This window comes from Oncorhynchus masou, chromosome 28, assembly GCF_036934945.1.
Source record: "Oncorhynchus masou masou isolate Uvic2021 chromosome 28, UVic_Omas_1.1, whole genome shotgun sequence".
In the NCBI taxonomy this organism is placed as follows: Eukaryota; Metazoa; Chordata; class Actinopteri; order Salmoniformes; family Salmonidae; genus Oncorhynchus; species Oncorhynchus masou.
This window is the reverse complement of record NC_088239.1, coordinates 19,882,103-19,906,308: the sequence shown is the minus strand read 5'-3', so window position 1 is coordinate 19,906,308 and position 24,206 is coordinate 19,882,103. Positions and strand designations below refer to the sequence as shown.

The window sequence follows — 24,206 nt, the reverse complement described above, 5'->3', positions numbered from 1 at the left end:
GACTACTACACAATCCAACAGTTTACACACTGCATGATGGTGCTTTGAACTGTGACATTTCTATACTATGTTCTTGTTATTTGGGGAAAAAGAGTCATGTTCACACACCCAAACTAGCGTACAGTAGCTGAGATGGATAAATCTAGTCAGATTTCCAAGAGCTGTCTGGGTTGGAGCAGGTGGACTATTTCAGAGCTGTGACTGTTCCTTGTTCCTCAATGAAGTCTACTCAGTGCTGCCACCATCTATTTACCATATACATCTCTTGAGTATAATCTACTGCTCCACAAATACCCTAATCTATTAATTACACATGTATTTCTGTTAAACACGGGGTCACAGAACTTTTTCCACCCTCTAATGTATAATTCTCAAATCAGTTGTTAAACTCCAGGTCTTTAATAATGTTGGGCTGGATATTGCCAGCCGGCCAGGTGCTGGCCTGGAATATAAACCAGTGATATGTGAGGCCTGAATCGTGCCACTGTGCTGCCCTGTTTCTCTTGGCCCGACAGTGTGCCCGACGGTCTGTGGTACTCTGTGGACGCTGCCAGCCTTGCCCGGACTTCGCCAGGACCGCGCTGTACTCTGAGGGCTGCCGGTGGCGACGCGCCAAACGTCCTCTGTTTACTGTACAAACAATTAAGGCGTAATTGCTGTCTAGCGACGGCCCAGAGCATATTGGCCGACTTGAAACAAGCCGGTTAAAGGGATTTACAGGGGATTAAAGATGAAGTGAGGAGGAAGTGTTGAATGTCCTGAGAGATACAGTACCAGACAACCAGATAAGCAGGATATTGTCGGCGGAGATCAAGATTTTGCCTAGAACAGATCGGTAGGAACACCTGTTGTAATTGAGTATTAACCACCTGTTACAACCACGTGTCACCTGTTGCATTCACAACTTTAACTTTCCCTTCTTCGGGAGTCAACAACTATATATTTTTTTGTATTCGAGAATGAATAAGCTAAGCCTCAAGGCTTACACCAAAAAGTGCTTGTACAAGCGACGGACAGAGGTATAAGAAGAGAAACGGGTCGTACTGTCTTATTTGGTCATCTGTGCCTCTGGTTGCTTCCTGTGAATTGTGGCTTTTTCTCCCTCCTTCCCCCCTGCTCGATGACTCAGAGCAAACAGCGGGGCTAAATGAATCAAACTCACGACCTGTCCTCCATTTTGTGAGGAAGTAGTTCTAGTAAACATATCCAGACTACCCTCCTTAACCCCTTGTGGTACAGTCTTCTTTTAATATGCTGGACGTGATTGGTTGAGTTCCATCATTAGGCCCCTGTGTCGGCCAATGGTGTGACCAGTGTTGTGACCCTCTGCACATTCTTTGTGCTGCCAGGGTGACATTTCACAGTTTTAGCAGCAATGTTCATCGATATTGGAATACTTTCTCTGAAATATGTAGCGTCTCAGACAGTAGTAGAAAACATTGTCCTTCCTATGTATCACCTCCTCGACTGGATGGGACCCTTTTTTAGTGTGTGTTTTATACCTGGATGCCATATAACAGTTACCTAACCATGCTGGCTTCTGGTGAAGACCTATCTCTGCCATTATGTGTGTCACTTTGCAAACAGCTCATCCTTCCCACAACCTTCCTTCAACCTTCCTGAGGCCTCAAGGCCCTAAGTCGACAATTGCAGTCTGTCTGTGTGTCGGCTTCCTAATCATCCCGTTAGCTGTGGTTTCCCTAAGCACAGCAACAGTCGACCAGGGCATCGGCTTTCAGGTTTTTATATGCTATATGAGAGGATGGCGGCACAACCGTTTACCATTAACCCTCCCTTGTTATTATCGTTCACCTCGAAGCTTGATGATGAATTGAATTATGTTTTAACCATTCTAGTTGTGTGTCGTTCAGCCTGACATGGATATATATTACTGTATGTTAAAGTGGGGTTTTCTAAATGACCGTTGGCAGATTGTTTGAAGGAATCACAGTTTCAATGGCACAGGAACAGTTTATTCTTGCCATTTGGGAGCTGGAGTTGGCATGTCTGTCTGTCTGTCTGTCTGTCTGTCTGTCTGTCTGTCTGTCTGTCTGTCTGTCTGTCTGTCTGTCTGTCTGTCTGTCTGTCTGTCTGCCTGCCTGCCTGCCTGCCTGCCTGCCTGCCTGCCTGCCTGCCTGCCTGCCTGCCTGCCTGCCTGCCTGTCTGTCTGTCTGTCTGTCTGTCTGTCTGTCTGTCTGTCTGTCAATGTTTACATGTGGCAGGAGATGGTCTGCTCCAGAAACTCAAAATAAAGAGAGCACCTTGCCCCCTGACACTCGTAAATACATCTTTGCTTATGTCAATTAACCATCTCCAGAAATGCTATCTATTTATGTTTGACTTCCATAAACAAAAGCCCATTTTGTGTGCGTGTAAGATCCCCATGATATTCAGGACATTTGGATTCGTTGAGAGATACTAGCTGATGATTATGGTATTCATGTTAAACAGTCTACTGAAGCCGTGTGGCTAAAGGCTTGGATCAGAATCGTATGCTGATCATGCACAAATCCGTGGCTTACAGACAATCCTTTCAAAGTATAGGTATCAAAGCACTTAAACCTGGGTTGTTTTTCTCCATACTTAAATCCACCCCAGCCACATAACTCCTGGGCTACCGACTTATCCACATAATTGTTAAATATGATCTGTGTTCATATTTCCTCCATTTCCTTTGATGAACGACATGCTCTCCCAGCTCTGATGTGTCTATGGAAAGCCCAGAAACTTACCAAGGACTCCATCCACCCAAGCGGTACCAGAGCATCAGGTCTTGTACCAACAAGATCTGAGACAGCTTCTATCTCCAAGCAATTGGACCACTGAACAGCTAATCCACATTTTGCTGCATTACAGCCGTCTTCTAAAATGGATTAAATAATTTTTTCCCCTCATCAATCTGCACACAAAACACCATAATGACAAAGTGAAAGCAGGTTTTTAGAAATGTTTGCAAATTTATATAAAACAAAAAGCAGAAATACCTTATTTACATTATTATTCAGACCCTTTGCTATGAGACTCGAAATTGAGCTCAGGTGCATCCTGACAGCCAAGACAACGCAGGAGTGACTTTGGGACAAGTCTCTGAATGTCCTTGAATGGCCCAACCAGAGCCTGGACTTGAACCCGATCGAACATCTGTAAAGAGACCTGAAAATAGCTGTGCAGCGACGCTCCCCATCCAACCTGATAGAGCTTGATGGATCTGCAGAGAAGAATGGGAGAAACTCCCCAAATACAGGTGTGCCAAGCTTGTAGCTTCGTACCCAAGACTCAAGGCTGTAATTGCTGTCATAGGTGCTTCAACAAAGTAAAGAGTCTGAATACTTATGTAAATGTGATATCAGTTTTTTATTTGTAAGAATTTAGCTAAAAAAAAGAAAAGAGTTTTGCTTTGTCATTATGGTGTATTGTATGTAGATTGTAGGGGGGGTGGGGTTATCCATTTTAGAATAAGGCTGTAACGTAACGAAATGTGGAAAAAGTCAAGGGGTCTGAATACTTTCCGAATGCACTTTACAAATCTACCTCAATTACCACATATTCCTGCACATTGATATGGTATTGGTACTCCTTCATTCTTATATGTTTTATTTCTCATGTGTTTACATATTTTTTTCTTCTTCTTGAACTCTTCATTGTTGGGAAAGAGCTTGTAAGTAAGCATTTCACTGTGGTGGTTGTAACCTGTTGTATTCGGCGCATGTGACAAATACAAGTTGATTCAATTTGATGGACCTGGACGCAACAATAGTGGAAACCCGCGATAATTCATTAGGAACTTGCACGAGAGATCTGATTGGATTATGGGACAACCAGATATCCCGCTAGGTCGTTGAGATACGTTCAGTCAGGAATTTCAAAGCTATTCTCTCAGATGTCCTCCAGTCAATGATCTTAGTGGTCTGTCATTATTGGGTCATGGACTCCATATTATCACTCTCATGGGGTGTTCTGGTACCGAAATCAATGAATTAATGAGATTCCTCTTTGGGAAATTGTATTTAATGAGTTTTCACAGTGCATTTGTTAACATGTTCCATGTCCCAATGCAAGTTGTTGAATGATTGAGTTGTAGTTGACTGTGATTGAAAGAGGGGAGAAAGCAGATCATGTTTTTGTGGATTTGCGAATTAAATACATTTGGCATGTCGAGTGACGTGCTGGCATGCCCGTGCGGAATGTTTTAATTAGGGTTAATGGGAAAGTAATCTCCTCTGTGGTTAAGATATGCATTCAAACACGCACACAGGATAATGGATGACAAATGTATCCCACAAATCCTCATTACATCCAACATCTCTTAACGTACAGTTGATGGAACATGCATTGACTGGATACTGGGTGATACTGGGTGATACTGGGTGGTGTAGAGCAAACAAAAGGTACAATAGTGGAAGTAGGTGAACGCAAAGTCCTCCAAGATCTTTTAGGATCTTCTAAGCTATTTTAACAATTTAAAAAAGCACCAAGAGAAATAATCTTCTAAGATCTAGAGTTAAGATCCTTCATCATTATAAGTTTGTCATTGTGATTGCAGTAATTTTCTTCAAATCATATTATTATTATTAGGCCTCTATGAATTGAAGTTCTTTCTATTCTGATGTGGGTAATTTTGATATCTTCAAAACTAGACGACATGTTTATTTTGAAATAGTTACATTACTGTAAATGCAAATAGTTGTGTTGAAGACTTTCTAGGCTTCAGGTTGAACTCCATTTCACAGGTTTGTGTGTATTAGTTTGAACAACCTCGTCTTGGCCGTATTCTGAGCTGTCTATTCCCTCCTTGGCACCTTGGTGTGTTGGGGCCCTGCCGGGCACCCTGGAGAGCCAGGGGCCTATAGTCTACTCCTATGCCCCATTGATGCCAGTGTGTCCTCAAGCTCTCAAGTCTAGAGCCAGTTAGTCTCTCATAACAGCTAAATCGAGTTAGCTCGCTAGCTAGTGCAACATTTTGTTATGGCTTCCGAATTTAACAGCCAGTCAACAGACAGCTCTGTTCACTCTCGTTAGCAGCCTGTCACTGTATCCATCAACCAGTTACATTTCTATGTTTTTTTCTTTGTCTATGAAGACAAGATATCTTTCCAGAGATGAGACTGACAGGCTAAATCTGTACAGTTCATCAAGCCACTTTGATGGCCTCCCCTTTAATGCCGCTTCCTGGAGTAGAGATGGTTAAAGGTGGTTATTTATCACACCCGTTATTATCTTCGGTCCCAAATCAATGCCATGTGTAAGGGTTTCTGTTGCCAGCTCTCAACTCCACAGCTCTGTCTTTATGAGCAGGACTGAGATGAAAGACGCTTTAAACGGCGAGAGAGAAGCAAACCGTTTAGACACAGAGAGGCTTCATTACAAAGAGCTTTTGTTGACTCTGCTGTTTGGGCCCCCGTTTTTTTCATGTGTTTTTATCTAGTGTGTTAACTAGCGCCGTCTGCAGCTTATGAATGTTTTACGAAGGCATATATCGCTCGGTTCAAAGCGTCTGCGTCTGTGCACTCCCCTGGCCGCTCGCCTTTGACAGTAGGGGTTCATGCGGAGCGAGCACCATGGGAATCCAAACATTTGTTTAAAGTTTTATGCAACACAACAACAAAGCAAAACAAGCATGCGAAAACTCGGATATCCATCTACTGCTATACTGTGGCAGTATATCCTGTCTACGGAGATATCAGCTGCTCGTGGCAGTATATCCTGAGATTATGCAGCCATTTCTTCTAATGCCATCACAGGGGCCCAACTGCCTTTGGCCTCTTGGGGAGAGGTTCCTGTGCAATGGCTACCTGCTTTTTAAAAGTGCCTTCCTTGACGCCTTCAAACTGATAACAGAATCCGATTCACTATCAGTCTTTCTACCTTTAGACTCGGTCATCCCTTCCAAACTAACTGTCTGTTTACACACTAATATGTAGATTTGTTTTTTCGTGTTTGACCTGGCTCTTTTTCGGAGCATCATCACTAATGTGAAGCTCCTTGTGCTCTCCCACGGTGTCCCTGGCCGTGCCTCTGGCGATGTCTAGGTCCCACCCCGATCACACAGTCTCCCAGAGTGCATTGCACTATGACTCACTAGAAATACCAGCCTCCTGAGCTGTCTTTGGTTCATAGAGGGTGTACTGTGTTGTGTGCTCCCACATCGGCCTCTTATGAAAAGCTCCCTACCAGCCAGAAGCCAGCACTGTGCGCCCACACTCCAAATTCACTAACAGAAAATGTAGCTCAAAAGGTTTCTCTGAAAATGTCAGTTCAGCTGTTTAAAAAAGAACTTTTCTCCTCTCTCTCACATCTGCCTAGTGTTGCTACTCACTGCTTTGAACCTGATCAAATAGAAAAGTTGAGAAGTTACACTTTTCAATTGAAATTGGGGTTGGGGCGGTGGCATTGAAAGAAGGCCATGGTAAAGATTGGATGGTTTCATTTCACTCGAGATGTTTATTGGGCCAATAGAGGAAGACCAGAGTTGGGCCCACTGTAACGGACACAGCACAGCATACAGTTCCAGAGCATGGGCAATAAGAACCAGCCGGACCAGCGCTGTAACAGGGCGGACAGTGGGAATAACTCTCGCCTTTTCTGTGGAACAAAATGTTTTCAGTGTATTTTAAGAGGCTAGTGCAGTGCACTACTGAGCAAAGGGCACCCGTAAAAACTTCATTTCATCTCAGGCGTTATTTTAGCTCTCAGGGGTTTTGGAAGTTTGAATGCACATGTTTTATGACATTTGTTAAAAATGTAATATAGGCCATGCTTTTATTGGTGTGGGTTGAGAAAGCCTGTAAAACACTGTGTATAGTACACAATGTATAGGACAAAATGTATAGATACGATGTAGAGGACAATGTATAGTACACAATATATAGACCGGCTGTACTTTGACGTTATATAGCCATTTCCGTATACCTACTTTGTTTACCTTTACATTTTTCATTTCCTCATTGAGCCTCTGATTTATTTCAATAGCCAATCCACCGTGTTTTGTGTGAGAAAACAATTCCTGTCAACAATATTGGAATATGAATGAATGTGGTTGGCCTTCATTTTGTTACCAGTCAGGTATAAGAGGAAATACTGCACCCATATATTTATAGAAGTGGAATTCAGACTGTAAACTATTTAACGATTACACTACTTTGTTATGATCCATAAAAGCCATAAAGAGGAATGTTTTGCATTATATATAAACTAGCTCTTAACCACACCACATTGTGTTTACCATCGTCTCGTGGTAAAGACATAGATTGTAAATGTACAATTGAAGCATAATTGGTACAGTTTTCATTTTACCAATGCTGGTGTCAAATATCGACACTCAATTTACAGGAAACCTTATAAAACAATACTGTATAGGCTACTGCATCTGAAAATGACAGAATAACACTCAAAGCATTTATCCTCATCTCATCTGTCCTGATTGGCTTACCATTTTTCCTTCTTTCTCTCTGTCCGTGTGTGCAGTGTCCGAGGTGCCGATGCAGGAAACGGAATCCGTGTGTTCATCCCAGACATCGGCATGTTCGTGGCGGGCCTGGTCACGTGGCTGCTGTGCCTGAGTCTGGAGGAGAAGCAGCAGGTGAAAGACACGTTGCAGCAGCACAACGCCAACTGCGAGCCAGATCAGGTGAGCTCATCATCTCTCTACAGTGAAACGTTGGGCCCTGGTCTATTTGGATTTAGATGGGAACCCTAAACATCCAACACCCTAAGCAATGTCTGACGTAATACAGCGCAATACAGGCCATGAACTTACAGAAGAGTAATGACAAGACTAACAGAACCCGAAGAAACAAATACTTTAACTTTGTCTTATAAACTCACTCCAAATACTCTGCTGTCCTTCGTCTGTCCTGTTCCGATATTTTGGGGTAAAATTGGGCTTACACTGAACTTATCTGGGGCTAGAGTAGAGAATTCCTGGGGCAGTTTGGTTACCACAACAGAAAGTTGAGCAATCATAGGCAATCAGTGAAAGTGTAAGCTCTTAACTCCTTAACATTACATGTTAATCCTCAGTAATCCAACCAAAGACTCCACCCTTCCTCATCTTGGGGATATGTTTGGTCATCAAAACACACACACACACTGTCTCCAGTGCGCTGGTCTCTCAGAGCATGGAGAGCTGCAATCCGTCTTCCTATTTTATAGCAGGGGGGCTGTTGGCTGCTCACTTCCAGGTGCACTAAATTAGACCCTGCAGCTCCGGGAGAGCGTAATAAGTGAAGCACATTACTGTCTGGATGAATACCAAACAGCCATCATTTGTGTGCGTGTGTGTGTTTGTGCATGTGTGTGTTTGTGGGGGGGATTTTTCCCAGGACTGTGATTCTCTCTCTTTCCCTAGTGAAGGGGCACTACTGCTGTGTTTGATCAGCCTCCCTGAGCGTGTTGGAAAGCTTCTTTCCCTCTGGAGCCACTCTGTTGTTCTGGCAACACACACACACTGGTGGAGCCTGTTCATCTGGCAGAACACCGGCCACAACACAGATGTAGGCCGAGATGAAATGCCTCGGAGACGAGATGGCTGTTGTACAAGTGAGAAGCGAAAGAGAGGGTGGGGATAGGTTAAGGTCAGTTGATGAGAAACACAGCAACTCTCCTGAAATGGGCCTCGGGTTGGGTCTCGGCAGCCAAAGAGATTGCGTTCGGAAGCCGAACAGGAAATTGGGGGGTTTGTCATATTCCTCAATGTGGATGTGAATTTGTCTTTGTTCATTATGTTTTGTGGGTGATGGAGGGGCCATTCCAACAATGGTTACCATATAAAATGGGTCATTCCAACAATGGTTACTGTATAAAATGGGTCATTCCAACAATGGTTACCGTATAAAATGGGTCATTCCAACAATGGTTACCATATAAATGGGTCATTCCAACAATGGTTACCGTATAAAATGGGTCATTCCAACAATGGTTACCGTATAAAATGGGTCATTCCAACAATGGTTACCGTATAAAATGGGTCATTCCAACAATGGTTACCGTATAAAATGGGTCATTCCAACAATGGTTACCATATAAATGGGTCATTCCAACAATAGTTTCCATATAAATGGGTCATTCCAACAATGGCTACCATATAAATGGGACATTCCAACAATGGTTACCATATAAATGGGTCATTCCAACAATGGTTACCATATAAATGGGTCATTCCAACAATGGTTACCATATAAATGGGTCATTCTAAATGTATATTGCTGTACAAGACTCTAGATATCTAGATTTAGTTGACCATGTGGTTTTTACTAAAGTTGAGTATCATCATATATCCAATTATTAATGCAGTAAAAATGAAAAGCATGTAATCTTTTTGTAACCATTTTATGGCATTAAGTTCAGTCCTTGGAACTGTTTGAACTTGATCACTTGATTCAATTTAAGAGCCCCTTATTGTCAAAAATCTCCACCAAGCGGTTCTCCAAATTAAAGTTATGACAAATGCCTGATGTTCTTTTTCCCTCCATCAGAATAAGAATGTTGGGTTTCTCTCGGCAGCCGTGAAGAAAAGGTCCTATTTTTGTAGTCACTTCATTCGGCTGTTGGCTAGTTGGGGAACTGTGAACACATGTCCAATCTGGGCCCTTTGGTTCTTGTTGTAGCCTTGTTCTGCTGGCCAAGACCATGGCAGAGAGAGTGACGCCCATACAGTGCATTCAGAAAGTATTCGCACCCCTTGAATTTTTCCACATGTTGTTGTGTTACAGCCTGAATTTAACATGGATTGAATATATTATTTTTTTGTCACTGGCCTACACACAGTAAGTACCCCATAATGTAAAAATGGAATGATGTTTTTCAAAATTAATGACAAATTAATAAAAAATTAAGAGCTGAAATGTTTTGAGCCAATAAGTATTTAACCCCTTTATTATGTCAGGCCTAAATTTGTTCAGGAGAAAAAATGTGCTTAAGTCACATAATTATCTGTAACATCCCTCAGTCGAGCAGTGAATATCAAACACAGATTCAACCACAAAGACCATTGAGGTTTTCCAATGCCTCACAAAGACGGGCACCTGTTGGTAGATGTAAAAAATGTATAAAAAATAGCAGACATTGAATATCCCTTTGAGCATGGTGAAGTTATTAATTACACTTTGGATGGTGTATCAATATATCCAGTCATTAGAAAGATACAGGCGTCCTTCCTAACTCTGTTGCCGGAGAGGAAGGAAACCACTCATGGATGTCATCATGAGGCCAATGATGACTTTAAAACATTTACAGAGTTTAATGGCTGTGATAGGAGAAAACTGAGGATGGATCAACAACATTGTAGTTACTCCACAGTATTAACCTAATTTACAGAGTGGAAAGAAGGATGCATGTACAGGATAAAAATATTACAAAACATGCATCCTGTTTGCAAAAAAGCACTAAAATAATACTGCAAGAAATGTGGCAAAGCAGTGAACTTTTGCCCTGAATACAAATTCAATACAAAACATTACAGACTACCAATCTCCATATTTTCAAGCATAGTGGTGGCTGCATCATGTTATGGGAATGCTTGTAATCATTAAGGACTGGGGAGTTTTTCAGGCTAAAAATGGAATGGAGCTAATATAACGGGATTCGTCTTCCTCTGATGAGGAGTAAGAGAGGTCGGACCAATTTGCAGCGTGGTATGTGTCCATTTTAATAATACAAACTGAACACTATACAAATACAAAATAACAAAGTGAAAGACCGAAACAAAAACCGAAACAGTTCCGTGTGGAACACACAGATAACAATCACCCACGAAACACTGGTGGGAAAAGGCTACCTAAGTATGATTCTAAATCAGAGACAACTAACGACACCTGCCTCTGATTAAGAACCATACCAGGCCAAACGCAAAATACAACATAGAAAAACAAACATAGACTGCCCACCCCAACTCACGCCCTGACCATACTAAAACAAAGACAAAACAAAGGAACTAAGGTCAGAACGTGATAGCTAAGCACAGGCAAAATCCTAGAGGAAAACCTGGTTCAGTTTGCTTTCCACCAGACACTGGGAGATGAATTCACCTTTCAGCAGGAAAATAACCTAAAACACAAGGACAAATCTACACTGGTGTTGCTTACCAAGAAGAAAGTGAATGTCCCTGGGATGCCGAGTTACTCTTTTGACTTAAATCTACTTGACAATCTATGGCAAGACCTGAAAATGGTTGTCTCGCAATGATCAACAACCAGTTTGCTTGAATAGTGGGCAAATGTTGCACAATCCAGGTGTGGAAATCTCTTAGAGACTAACCAAGAAAGACTCACAGTTGTAATCGTTGCCAAAGGTGCTTCTAAAAAGTGGTGTTAATACTTATGTAAATTAGATATCTGTATTTTATCTTCAATACATTTGCCAACATTTCTAAAAACATGTTTTCACTTTGTCATCTATTTAATCAATTTTGAATTCAGGCTGGGGCACAATAAAATGTGGAATAAGTCAAGGGCTATGAATACTTTCTGAAGGCATCCCTCTCCTGACCCCTGGTGACCCTCTGCGACCTTGGGCTTGTGTGACTCAGTTATGCTCGTTGACTTTAACCCGAGTACCTTCTTCCACAATGCCTCGATTGATCCATAGCTCCCTGGCGCCTTCGTTTGGCCTTCGTTATGTGGCCCGTTCCCTGCAACTCTGTTTTTTTCTGACTTCATTTGACACATACCAGCATGCGTCCTGTTCCAAGGTCGAGCTGTTTTCGGCCATGTGGCTCAGACCAGCTTTTGCAAAAAGTCTTGGAGTCCTGCTTATTTTTTTCCTTATTCTCTGATTTTGGCGTCTCCTCCTCTGTCTCATAGGCCAGTATTTGACCTGGCTGCTAACACTCTGCCTAGTTTTCTCCCCCTCTGTCTCATAGGCCAGTATTTGACCTGGCTGCTAACACTCTGCCTAGTTTTCTCTCCCCCTCCCTGTGTCATAGGCCAGTATTTCACCCGGCTGCAAACACTCTACCTAGTTTTCTCCCACCGTTTTGGCATGTCATGTGTTTACTCTTGATGGTTTTCTCCTCCCTCCTTGAGCCACATCTTGTTTTGCAATCATTGGCGTATAGATGGCCTGCTTTGACACCAGCCTGATTTATGTGGTGCCAGGGTGAGTCACAGTCATTACATGTATGGGATGCCTCTGAGACCGTGACACAGTGACAGGTGAGGCACCAGACTGATTGACTGTTGGCAGGACACAGGAAACACAACATTAATATCCACCGCCTAATGTATTTTACTCTAAGTGGAGTGTGTGGTTCATGTTATGTCTGACTCTGTCTGACTCTGTGACATAAAAGCATTACCTTTATTAAAAAGATGCTCGGCTCCCAATGTTGGGCTCCTGTCTCCATGGGCACAGCTCTCCGTCTCTCTCTCTCTCTCTCTCTCTCTCTCTCTCTCTCTCTCTCTCTCTCTCTCTCTCTCTCTCTCTCTCTCTCTCTCTCTCGGCTGTCCATCTGTAATTCAATAATTCACTTTGACTGAAGTCTGAGGTCCATTTTTCATGCCTAATTTTAGGGATGTGTTTGTGTAATCCCCACCACTACTCATTTTGACTTTCTCTGTGTGTTAATCACCGAACTGTATAAACGCCAACCGACTAAACCCCGCTCCGATGCCGACGGAATCATGCGCAAGAACACATGCCTTCCAAAAGTATTCAGACCCCTTGACCTTTTCCACATTTTGTTACGTTACAGCCTTTTTTTCATGTATTAAATAATCTACACACAATACCCATAATGACAAAGTAAAAACAGTTTTATAAAAAAGATCAACAGAAATACCTTATTTACATAAGTATTCAGACCCTTTGCTATGAGACTCAAAATTGAGCTCAGGTGCATCCTGTTTTCATTGATCATGCTTGAGATGTTTCTACAGCTTGATTGGAGTCCACCTGTGGTAAATTCAATTGATTGGACATGATTTGGAAAGGCACACACCTGTCTATATACAGGTGTGCCAAGCTTGTAGCGTCATACCCAAGAAGACTCGAAGCTGTAATCGCTACCAAAGGTGCTTCATCAAAGTACTGAGTAAAGGTTCTGAATACGTATGTAAATGTAATAGTTTTTTTTTTTTTTTTTAATTAGCAAAAATGTCTAAAATCCTGTTTTTGCTTTGTCATTATGGGGTATTGTGTGTAGATTTTTCCTCTCCAATTTTAGAATAAGGCTGTAACCTACCAAAATGTTGAAAAAGTAAAGCGGTCTGAATAGTTTACAAAAGGCACAGTAATCCTGCGAAAATCCTAATTCGTGCAACGTTAGTCTTAGCTCAATATTTGTGTTGCCGCGGAATGTGCCGCTCACAGCGCACCAGCACTTCCTAATCTTTGTCTGTTTTGCTCCCATTAACAATACATTTGCATTCCAGCGCCAGGGGAAGGAGACACATCTGGTCGACATTAGCTGGGGTTGTGTGTTCGACAGCGGCAGTGCTACATTTCACGTGAACATTTTAGTAATTTAGAGAAGACAGGTTAATAGGTGATAAGGGGACGTACAGTAGTGCGACGTACAGAGCGACCTACAGTAGTGAGTGCATACATTTTATTTTGTGTTAGGGTTACCAGACTCCTCTCTTTCTTACCTCTCCCTCTTTTTCCTCTCTCTTCCAGTATGTCCTTTCCTCTCCTCCTCTCACATTCTATTATCTCCTGTCCTCTTTCCATGCCCCTAGTCTTCTATAGTTTCCCCTTATCTCCTATTAACCTGTCCTCTCTTCCTCTCTTATCCACTCTGTATCATCTCTCACTCTGCTGCCATGTGCTTGGTGGATTGCATCTTCACCGCTCCTCATCTGGTGGCTCGTATTTTCACCGCTCCTCATCTGGTGGCTCGTATTTTCACCGCTCCTCATCTGGTGGCTCGTATCTTCACCGCTCCTCATCTGGTGGCTCGTATCTTCACCGCTCCTCATCTGGTGGCTCGTATCTTCACCACTCCTCATCTGGTGGCTCGTATCTTCACCGCTCCTCATCTGGTGGATTGCATCTTCACCGCTCCTCATCTGGTGGCTCGTATTTTCACCGCTCCTCATCTGGTGGCTCGTATCTTCACCGCTCCTCATCTGGTGGCTCGTATCTTCACCGCTTCTCATCTGGTGGCTCGTATTCTCACCGCTTCTCATCTGGTGGCTCGTATTCTCACCGCTCCTCATCTGGTGGCTCGTATCTTCACCGCTTCTTATCTGGTGGCTCGTATTCTCACCGCCCCTCATCTGGTGGCTCGTATCTTCACCACTCATCTGTTAGCTCGTATCTTCACCACTCCTCATCTGGTTGCTCGTATCTTCACCGCTCCTCATCTGGTGACTCGTATCTTCACCGCTCCTCATCTGGTGGCTCGTATTCTCACTGCCCCTCATCTGGTGGCTCGTATATTCACCGCTCCTCATCTGGTGGCTCGTATCTTTACCGCTTCTCATTTGGTGGCTCGTATCTTCACAGCCCCTCATCTGGTGGCTCGTATCTTCACCGCCCGTCATCTGGTGGCTCGTATTCTCACCGCCCCTCATCTGGTGGCTCGTATTCTCACCGCCCCTCATCTGGTGGCTCGTATCTTCAGCGCCCCTCATCTGGTGGCTCGTATTCTCACCGCTTCTCATTTGGTGGCTCGTATCTTCACCGCTCCTCATCTGGTGGCTCGTATCTTCACCGCTCCTCATCTGGTGGCTCGTATCTTCACCGCTCCTCATCTGGTGGCTCGTATCTTTACCGCTCCTCATCTGGTGGATTGCATCTTCACCGCTCCTCATCTGGTGGCTCGTATCTTCACCGCTCCTCATCTGGTGGCTCGTATCTTCACCGCTTCTCATCTGGTGGCTCGTATTCTCACCGCTTCTCATCTGGTGGCTTGTATTCTCACCGCCCCTCATCTGGTGGCTCGTATCTTCAGCGCCCCTCATCTGGTGGCTCGTATTCTCACCGCTTCTCATTTGGTGGCTCGTATCTTCACCGCCCCTCATCTGGTGGCTCGTATTCTCACCGCCCCTCATCTGTTAGCTCGTATTTTCACCACTCCTCATCTGGTGACTCGTATTCTCACTGCTCCTCCTCTGGTGCCAGTGAAAGAATCTCAGTGCCAGGACCGGGCTCCTGCTCCGAACTTTCCCCTCTCTCTCTCTCTCTCTCTCTCTCTCTCTCTCTCCCTACTCCCTCTCCCCTAATAAAATAAGTGTGGGGACGTGTTCTCTCCAAGTGTACAGCGTGTTGTGGAGTGGTAATGAGTTGGTATGTGCCTCCCCCCCACCCTCCCTTGGCAGGGTCCTTTACAGCTGTATGACTCAGGGGCTAATTAGAACCTCACCACCATACTGCCCCGCTGTACTCCTTTCTGCTCTGCTCTGATCACTGGCTGGCTCTCTCACAATTCCACAGCCTCGTCATCACACTTGCCAATGTACAGGCTCACTCCGATGCTAAAGTTAGTCCATGGACCTGTGGGCTAGTCTGTAGGCTAGTCAATGGTAGTTAACTAGTTACAGATGTAGCTAGCTGATACTAGCTTGAAGCTACTGTAGGAAAGGGACAAGACAATGGTGGCCGCTACTGATGCCTACTGAAACCCACCACTCTGATCCGAATCTTCACCCATGACCCGTTACAGGGGGGCTCCACCTATAGTTCACTCTGCCTTAAATCTAGAGGCCCCTCTTAGGTTTATATCTTTAGGGTCTAAGATTAATGAGTCGCTATGTTACTGATCCCATATACAGTGCATTCAGACCTCTTGACTTTTTCCACATTTGGTTACGTTATGGCCTTATTCAAATGTATTAAATAAACAACTGAAATATCACATTAACATAAGTATTAAGAACCTTTACTCAGTACTTTGTTGAAGCACCTTTGGTAGCGATTACAGCCTCGAGTCTTCTTGGGTTTGACGCTGCAAGCTTGGCACAACTGTATTTGGGGAGTTTCTCCTGTTCTTCTATGCAGATCCTTGCAAGCTCTGTCAGGTTGGATGTGGAACATTGCTGCACAGCTATTTTCAGGTTTCTCCAGAGAAGTTCGATCGGGTTCAAGTCTGGGCTCTGGTTGGGCCACTCAAGGAAATTCGGAGACTTGTCCCAAAGCCACTCCTGCGTTGTCTTGACTGTGTGCTTAGCGTCGTTGTCCTGTTGGAAGGTGAACCTTCACCCCAGTCTGTGGTCCTGATTGCTACGGTGCAGGTTTTCATCAAGGATCTCTCTGTACTTTGCTCCATACATCTTTCCCTCGATCCTGACTAGTCTCCCAGTCCCAACGGGCTGCCATGTGCCTTTGACTGAGGAGTGGATTCTGTCTGGCCACTACCATAAAGGCCTGATTGGTGGAGTGCTGCAGACATGGTTGTCCTACTGGAAGGTTCTCCCATCCCCACAGAGGAACTCTGGAGCTCTGTCAGAGTGACCATCGAGTTCTTGGTCACCTCCCTGACCAAGGCCCTTCTCCCCCGATTGCTCAGTTTGGCCGGGACTAGGAAGTCTTGGTGGTTCCAAACTTCTTCAATTTAAAAATTATGGAGGCTACTGTGTTCTTGGGGACCTTTAATGCTGCAGACATTTTTTGATACCATTCCCAAGATCTGTGCCTCAACACAATCCTGTCTTGGAGCTCCACAAACAATTTCTTCGACCCCGTGGCTTGGTTTTTGTTCTGACATGCACTGTCAACTGTGGGACCTTATATAGACAGGTGTGTGCCTTTCCAAATCATGTCAAATCAATTGAATTTACCACAGGTGGACTCCAATCAAGTTGTAGAAACATCTCAAGGATGATCAATGGAAACAGGATTCACCTGAGCTCAATTTTGAGTCTCATAGCAAAGGGTCTGAATACTTATGTAAATAAGGTATTTCTGTTTTTTATTTTTAATAAATGTGCAAACATTTCTAAAAAACAGCTTTCGCTTTGTCATTACGGAGTGTTGAATGTAGATTAATTTTTTTACCCTTATTTTACTTGGCAAGTCAGTTAAGAACAAATTCTTATTTTCAATGAGGGCCTCGGAACAGTGGGTTAAATGTTAATTTGTACCTTGTCAGCTCGGGGATTCGAACTTGCAACCTTTCGGTTACAAGTCCAACGCTCTAACCACTAGGCTACCCTATTTAATCCATTTTAGAATAAAGCTGCAAGGTAACAAAATGTGGAAAAGTCAGTGGGTCTGAGTACTTTCTGAATGTACTATATGTGACTATGTGACAAGGGCTTTACTTCAGATAAGATCCATTTTGTTGTAGCTAAGGGAAAATATTATTGGACATGCCAAATAATGTGCCTAATTGCATTCCCCTTCCCCTGCCCTGTCCATGCAATGGTGCCATCTTTTTTAAAGCTTGTAAAAAATGTATTATACTGGTATTTTTATTGATGTGATAATACTCATCACATCAAGTTATACAAATACACTGAGTGCACAAAACATTAGGAACACCTTCCTAATATTGACTTGCACTCCCCCCTTTTGACGTCAGAACAGACTCAATTCGTCAGTGCATGGACTCCAATGCTTTCCACAGTTGTGTCAAGTTGACAGGATGTCCTTTGGGTGGATGACCATTCTTGACACACACAGGGATCTGTTGAGCGTGAAAAACCCAGCAGTGTTGTTGTTCTTCACACAAACCGGTGCATCTGGCACCTACTACCACACCCCGTTCAAAGACACTTAAATATTTTGTCTTGCCCATTCATCCTCTCAATGGCACAGATACGCAATCCATGTCTCAGTTTTCTCAAAGCTTAAAAATCCTTCTTTAACCTGTCTCCTCCCCTTCGTCTACACTGACTGAAGAGGATTTAACAAGTGACATTAATAAGGGATCAGAGCTTTCACCTGTATTCACCTGGTCAGTCTATGTCATGGAAAGAGCAGGTGTTCTTAATGTTTTGTATACTCAGTGTAGCGCAATAGATCAGTGGACCAGTGGTGTCTTTTTTGTGAGTAAATTAAGAAAAACATAGCAAAAGGTACATAACTACAAACTATTTATCATTTTGATCATAATCTAAAATGTTAATAATAATAATAATAATAATAACCTTAGTATAAACAGAAAAACAAAACAAAAAATGAAGTGGGCCTCCACCCCTAATCTCACAACCCCTTCCCTCAAATCAAATCAAATGTATTTATATAGCCCTTCGTACATCAGCTGATATCTCAAAGTGCTGTACAGAAACCCAGCCTAAAACCCCAAACAGCAAGCAATGCAGGTGTAGAACCAGCTAACATGTTTCCATCCAGAATATGAGCTTTCCAGTAGTCGTTTATATACTGTATATTATAGAGATCAGTCCTTTCGGGAGCTCATATTTACAATTGATTTAGAAATCCCATCATTGGATGGTTCGGTTGTTGGGATTACCAAGGGACCATAGACCAGCATAGCTGACTTAAATTGTAAATATAGAAGAAAAAAAAAGTTGCCTGGTAATGTGTGTGTATCTTTCCAATCCTGGAATGCTGCACCCTTCCTGTCCATGATATCGGCAAGGGTACGTATTTCACATTAGGACTATTGGGGGATGCAATAGCCTGATATATTCTTTAATTGTAATTCATTCAACCCAGATGCAAATGCAGTTGCATTATTTTTAACAAAACCTTTGGTGGCATCCCATAGAATCCAGAGCTCATCTCCTTAATTTGTATTGATCATTATGAATGAATTTAGTTACATTTCAAATTGACCCCAGAATGTAGGATTATTTACTAATGAATGTCGAAAAGCCATCTTGTAGCTCTTTTAGGAGATTCTAAAATGTGAAGTTGGCAGCAGGAAGTGTGGTAGTCAGACAAGCTCATACACTACATGACCAAAAGTATGAGGACACCTGCTTGTTGAAAATCTCATTCCAAAATCATGGGCATTAATATGGAGTTGGTCCCCCCTTTGCTGCTATAACAGCCTCCACTCTCCTGGGAATGCTTTCCACTCGATGTTGGAACATTGCTGTGGGGACTTGCTTCCATTCAGCCATAAGAACGTGAGTGAGGTCGGGCACTAATCCGGCATTCCAAGTCATCCCACAGTGCGGCTTGGTTGGGTTGCGTTTCGGAGGACGCATGGCTTTCAACCTTCGCCTCTCCCGAGCCCGTACGGGTGTTGTAGCGATGAGACAAGATAGTAACTACTAACAATTGGATACCACGAAATTGGGGAGAAAAGGGGGGTAAAATAAAAATATATATATAAAAAAAATAAGCCTATATGGATGTAAAACAGGAAAACTGATTGCTAGCAGCTCTGTCTTACCATCTGAACCAAGCAGGACCACCGGATGTTATTGTTCATAGGAGCCGTAGAAGCCTCAACGTCTGATCTGGTTATTTGCGGCTTTACCAATAGACTAATTTACAGAGAACTGGCTGAACAGCTGAATGGTTCCCAATGCATTTGGTGTGGGGTTTCCCTTGGGTTTTATACGTGTCATTTGTAAGGTACTAAACTGAGGCTTGTGGTTGGGGATATAGATTTTGATTCGACCTTTGTGGCTTAACTCGACAGGCCTGCCCACTTCTTGCAATATCCCTTAAGTTTTTCACACGCTTAAAGGCTTAGTGAAAGCAAATACCCTCATTTTTTGTGGCAAAAGTACAAGGCTTGATAGAAAAGTAATATAGTAAGATGATGTAGTAGTATGCAATAGTAGTCTGACAATATTTTTGGTCAGTTGAAAACAGAAACTATGTACTAGTATGTACTAGTTATAATACTGTACAATGAACCGGCAGTATGTACTAGTTATAATACTGTACAGTGAACCGGTAGTATGTACTAGTTATAATACTGTACAGTGAACCAGTAGTATGTACTAGTTATAATACTGTACAGTGAACCGGTAGTATGTACTAGTTATAATACTGTACAGTGAACCGGTAGTATGTACTAGTTATAATACTGTACAATGAACCGTTGTATGTACTAGTTATAATACTGTACAGTGAACCGGTAGTATGTACTAGTTATAATACTGTACAGTGAACCGGTAGTATGTACTAGTTATAATACTGTACAGTGAACCGGTAGTATGTACTAGTTATAATACTGTACAGTGAACCGGTAGTATGTACTAGTTATAATACTGTACAATGAACCGTTGTATGTACTAGTTATAATACTGTACAGTGAACCGGTAGTATGTACTAGTTATAATACTGTACAGTGAACCGGTAGTATGTACTAGTTATAATACTGTACAGTGAACCGGTAGTATGTACTAGTTATAATACTGTACAATGAACCGTTGTATGTACTAGTTATAATACTGTACAGTGAACCGGTAGTATGTACTAGTTATAATACTGTACAGTGAACCGGTAGTATGTACTAGTTATAATACTGTACAGTGAACCGGTAGTATGTACTAGTTATAATACTGTACAGTGAACCGGTAGTATGTACTAGTTATAATACTGTACAATGAACCGTTGTATGTACTAGTTATAATACTGTACAGTGAACCGGTAGTATGTACTAGTTATAATACTGTACAGTGAACCGGTAGTATGTACTAGTTATAATACTGTACAGTGAACCGGTAGTATGTACTAGTTATAATACTGTACAATGAACCGTTGTATGTACTAGTTATAATACTGTACAGTGAACCGGTAGTATGTACTAGTTATAATACTGTACAGTGAACCGGTAGTATGTACTAGTTATAATACTGTACAGTGAACCGGTAGTATGTACTAGTTATAATACTGTACAATGAACCGTTGTATGTACTAGTTATAATACTGTACAGTGAACCAGCAGTAGACCTACCAGGGGAGGTGCTGACGTCTAGACTGGCTACATTAAACCCCACTGACTCCAGCCACCACCTCCATCATCTCACAGTGTGTTAGTGATATGGTATGTTTCAGTAGGTGCGGCCTGTGGACAGACTGAGAGCCTGTTTGTGAGAGCCGGGAGGACGATGTGGAATCTGATCCCTCAGGAGGTTCATTAGGGAGCCTTTGGTTATTTCGCTGCCTCCTCTGTTGAGCATTGGGGTTTGAACTCCCAGCTGCAAGCTGCATTGGCGGGCCACCCGACGGCCACATGGGAGCAGTTGCCACGGTTAAATAAACCGGGCTTCATCAAACGCAACTTGTTTGATCAATTACGATATGCCACGGCCGATAGTGAGCAGATTACCGACTTTGGTATTTTCTCTCAGGCTCTAGCGAGAAAGACTTGTTTGTGTTACTCTGTGGAGATTTTGCGATAGGGCGGCGAGTGATCGCACAGAGCGCTCATTCATTGTGGTAGTATAATAAATATAGAGTATGGGAAATATGTAGGCAGATTTTAAAAATTACCATGTAGAGGCCCCTTTCAAATAAACAAGTGATTAGGCTGCACTAATGTTTTTTTTATTTCAGTTCTGTAATTGCTGACTGCAGTGTAGATATTAAACCAGAGTGTGCTGTTGAAAGGATTTACCTGGTTTAGATATGGTTTAACCATGGTCCAGTTTGAGGTTCCCACTACAGCAACAGTGACTGAACGAGGGTCTCGAGTTCTCAGCCGAATCCCCAACGATTCTTTCATCTCACACGTTGGACTATTATGTGTCTATATGAACCATGAGAGAATAATGTTTTTAGGAAATTATGCCAATTAATCTCAGATGACCACATGTACCCATATGACAACACTTTTTTTCTGAAGAATTGTTTATTTTTTAAGCAATAGTTAGCTTTTTCTGTGTTCAGAAATGGGAGCTTTTTATTTCATTAGTGATGTCTGTTTCTGAAGCAAAACTTTCTTAGTTTTTCCTTCAAATTGTATTTATTATGACAAATATCAAACATTGAACTATTCCAATCCAGGGCCCTTTGAATTTCCTTTTTTTGTGGTAACGTACCATTTTTGGCCATTATTCCAATCCAGAAATAACATGTCTATGCCCAGAAGCCTTCATGTTTCTTGTGTTTCCCTTCCGGACGAGCAGAATTGTATTTCCCCATAGTTATGGCTTCAGTGTATTGTTTATTTGGACTGATACATTGGACAATGAACCTATGATTAATGCCTCTAGATGTAAGCATCAAAGCCTGCTGTATAAATTAAATGATTGTTATGACTTGAGTGCATATCATTCATATTTTGTTTGAACAATATCCACAATGTTACTTGACACATCTTTTGTGCAAAGTATGTGAAAGAACAGGTGCGTTCAATTTGAATCTGCATCACAGTTTAATTTTATACCACTGCTTTAGTTTTTATGGTTGTGTAAAATATCGCTTCTTGTGACATAAATGGTATACTTTTGTCCATTGTCTGCTACCTTGTGGTCATTTCCAGTGTTGAAAAGGATCCTGAACCTATGTATTTATATAAGTAGGCTAGGTATAATTACGGTGTAAATACACATTGTTACAACGTTACAAACAGGTAGACCTATAACAGTTGTAACTACTATGCAACTAACATGTATATTTTTAAACATCTAAAGTGTTTCTAAATGGCCTTGTTTCTAAATTGAATTAACTTCACTAGGGTAGGGGGCACTGTTTTTACTTCCGGATGAAAAGCATGCCCAAAGTAAACTGGCTGCTACTCAGGCCCAGAAGCTATGATATGCATATAATTGGTATATTTGGATAGAAAGCACTCTAAAGTTTCTGAAACTGTTAAGATAATGTCTGTGAGTATAACAGAACTGATTTGGCCGGTGAAAACCTGAGAAATATCCGTCCCGGAAGTGGAATATTTTTACGTTTGTTGTTTTCTATTGAATGCCATTACAGTATCCATTGACTTCGGACTCAAATTGCACTTCCTATGGCTTTCACTAGATATCAACAGTCTTTAGAAATTGTTTCAGGCGTGTATTCTGAAAAATTAGGGAGTAAGACCACTCTGAATGATTGGACCATTCAGTGTCCCAGAGCTTTTTCATGCACGTGACCGAGAGGGGGCCTTTCTTGTTTACCCTTTATATTGACAACGTTGTTGTCCTGTTGAAATATTATTGAGTATTAGGACTAAAATCAACCTGACGATTGATTATTAACATCGTTTGACATGTTTCTACTAATTTTACGGATACTATTTGAATTTTTCGACTGCGTTTGAGCCTGTGGATTACTGAACAATACGGGTGAACAAAACTGAGGTTTTTGGATATAAACATGGACTTTATTGAACAAAACAAACATGTATTGAGTAAATGGGCGTCTTGTGAGTGCAACCATATGAAGATCATCAAAGGTAAGTGATTAATTTTATCACTATTTCTGACTTGTGAAACTCCTCTACTTGGCCGGTTACTGTTTGTAATGATGTGTCTGCTGGGCGCTGTTCTCAGATAATCGCATGGTATGCTTCTGCCGTAAAGCCTTTTAAAAATCTGACACCGTGGTTGGATTAACAAGAAGTTCATCTTTAAACCGATGTATAACACTTGTATGTTTTATAAATTTTTATTATGAGTATTTCTGTTTTTGAATTTGGCGCTCTGCAATTTCACTGGATGTTGGCCAGGTGAGGTACCCTAGTGAGCTTTAACAACTGACATTTGAAGTACATATGATAAAAACATACATTAACCAACGTTGAGCATCTACCACAGTTCGGAGTCAGCTAGTCTGACTGCTGCTTTTGAGGTGAAGCCCACATTCTGTCTCGTCTCCAGCGTCCCACACCTAATCTCATTTCTCTTAATGCTCATCCATCCTGTTATGTCCCAGTAGATTCATTTATGTTCCCCTAACCTCGTTAGGAGAGTCTTTCGCCTAACGCATGTCACTTTATAATCTAATGCACAGACAAACAGGCTAATAATTCGTCTTTATGTACATTAGAAATGCACCTGTTGACATATGTATTATTTATTATTCTGAGACGGAGAGCAACATCTATAATGTAGTACAGAAGATACCAGCAATGACGCAAGGTCAACATATATTGTTTTCCTGGGATTTATGTTATGAATACACATAACAATCTGTTTAGCTTCTTCCCTTTGTTACCTTCACCATATGGCCTGCTATGAAACAATGTTATTTTCTGACCTTTATTAAATGCATTGAGATGTACACTATAGCTCATGGCTAATGTAAACCAGAATGCTAGCTAACCATTTACAATCCATATGCTGGTTTGCATGGCAGCATTCTTAAATAGCCAACAGTATAATTGCTATTTAAATCAAAACACGCACTGGCTGATGTTTAGTGAAAAGTGCAGGTTTGCTGAATTGGAGGCAGTCATTAGA

The 24,206-nt window shown here is 42.1% G+C and overlaps 1 protein-coding gene across 1 annotated transcript in view; it reads left to right on the top strand.

Annotated features, from left to right (window-relative positions):
• The window catches only part of LOC135517315 (piezo-type mechanosensitive ion channel component 2), a 156,865-nt gene that overhangs the window by 71,780 nt on the left and 60,879 nt on the right, over nucleotides 1–24,206 (top strand). The window contains exon 5 of the mRNA XM_064941506.1: nucleotides 7,465–7,627. Coding sequence (XP_064797578.1) covers nucleotides 7,465–7,627 — 163 coding nt within the window. The remainder of the gene's footprint in view (nucleotides 1–7,464; nucleotides 7,628–24,206) is intronic.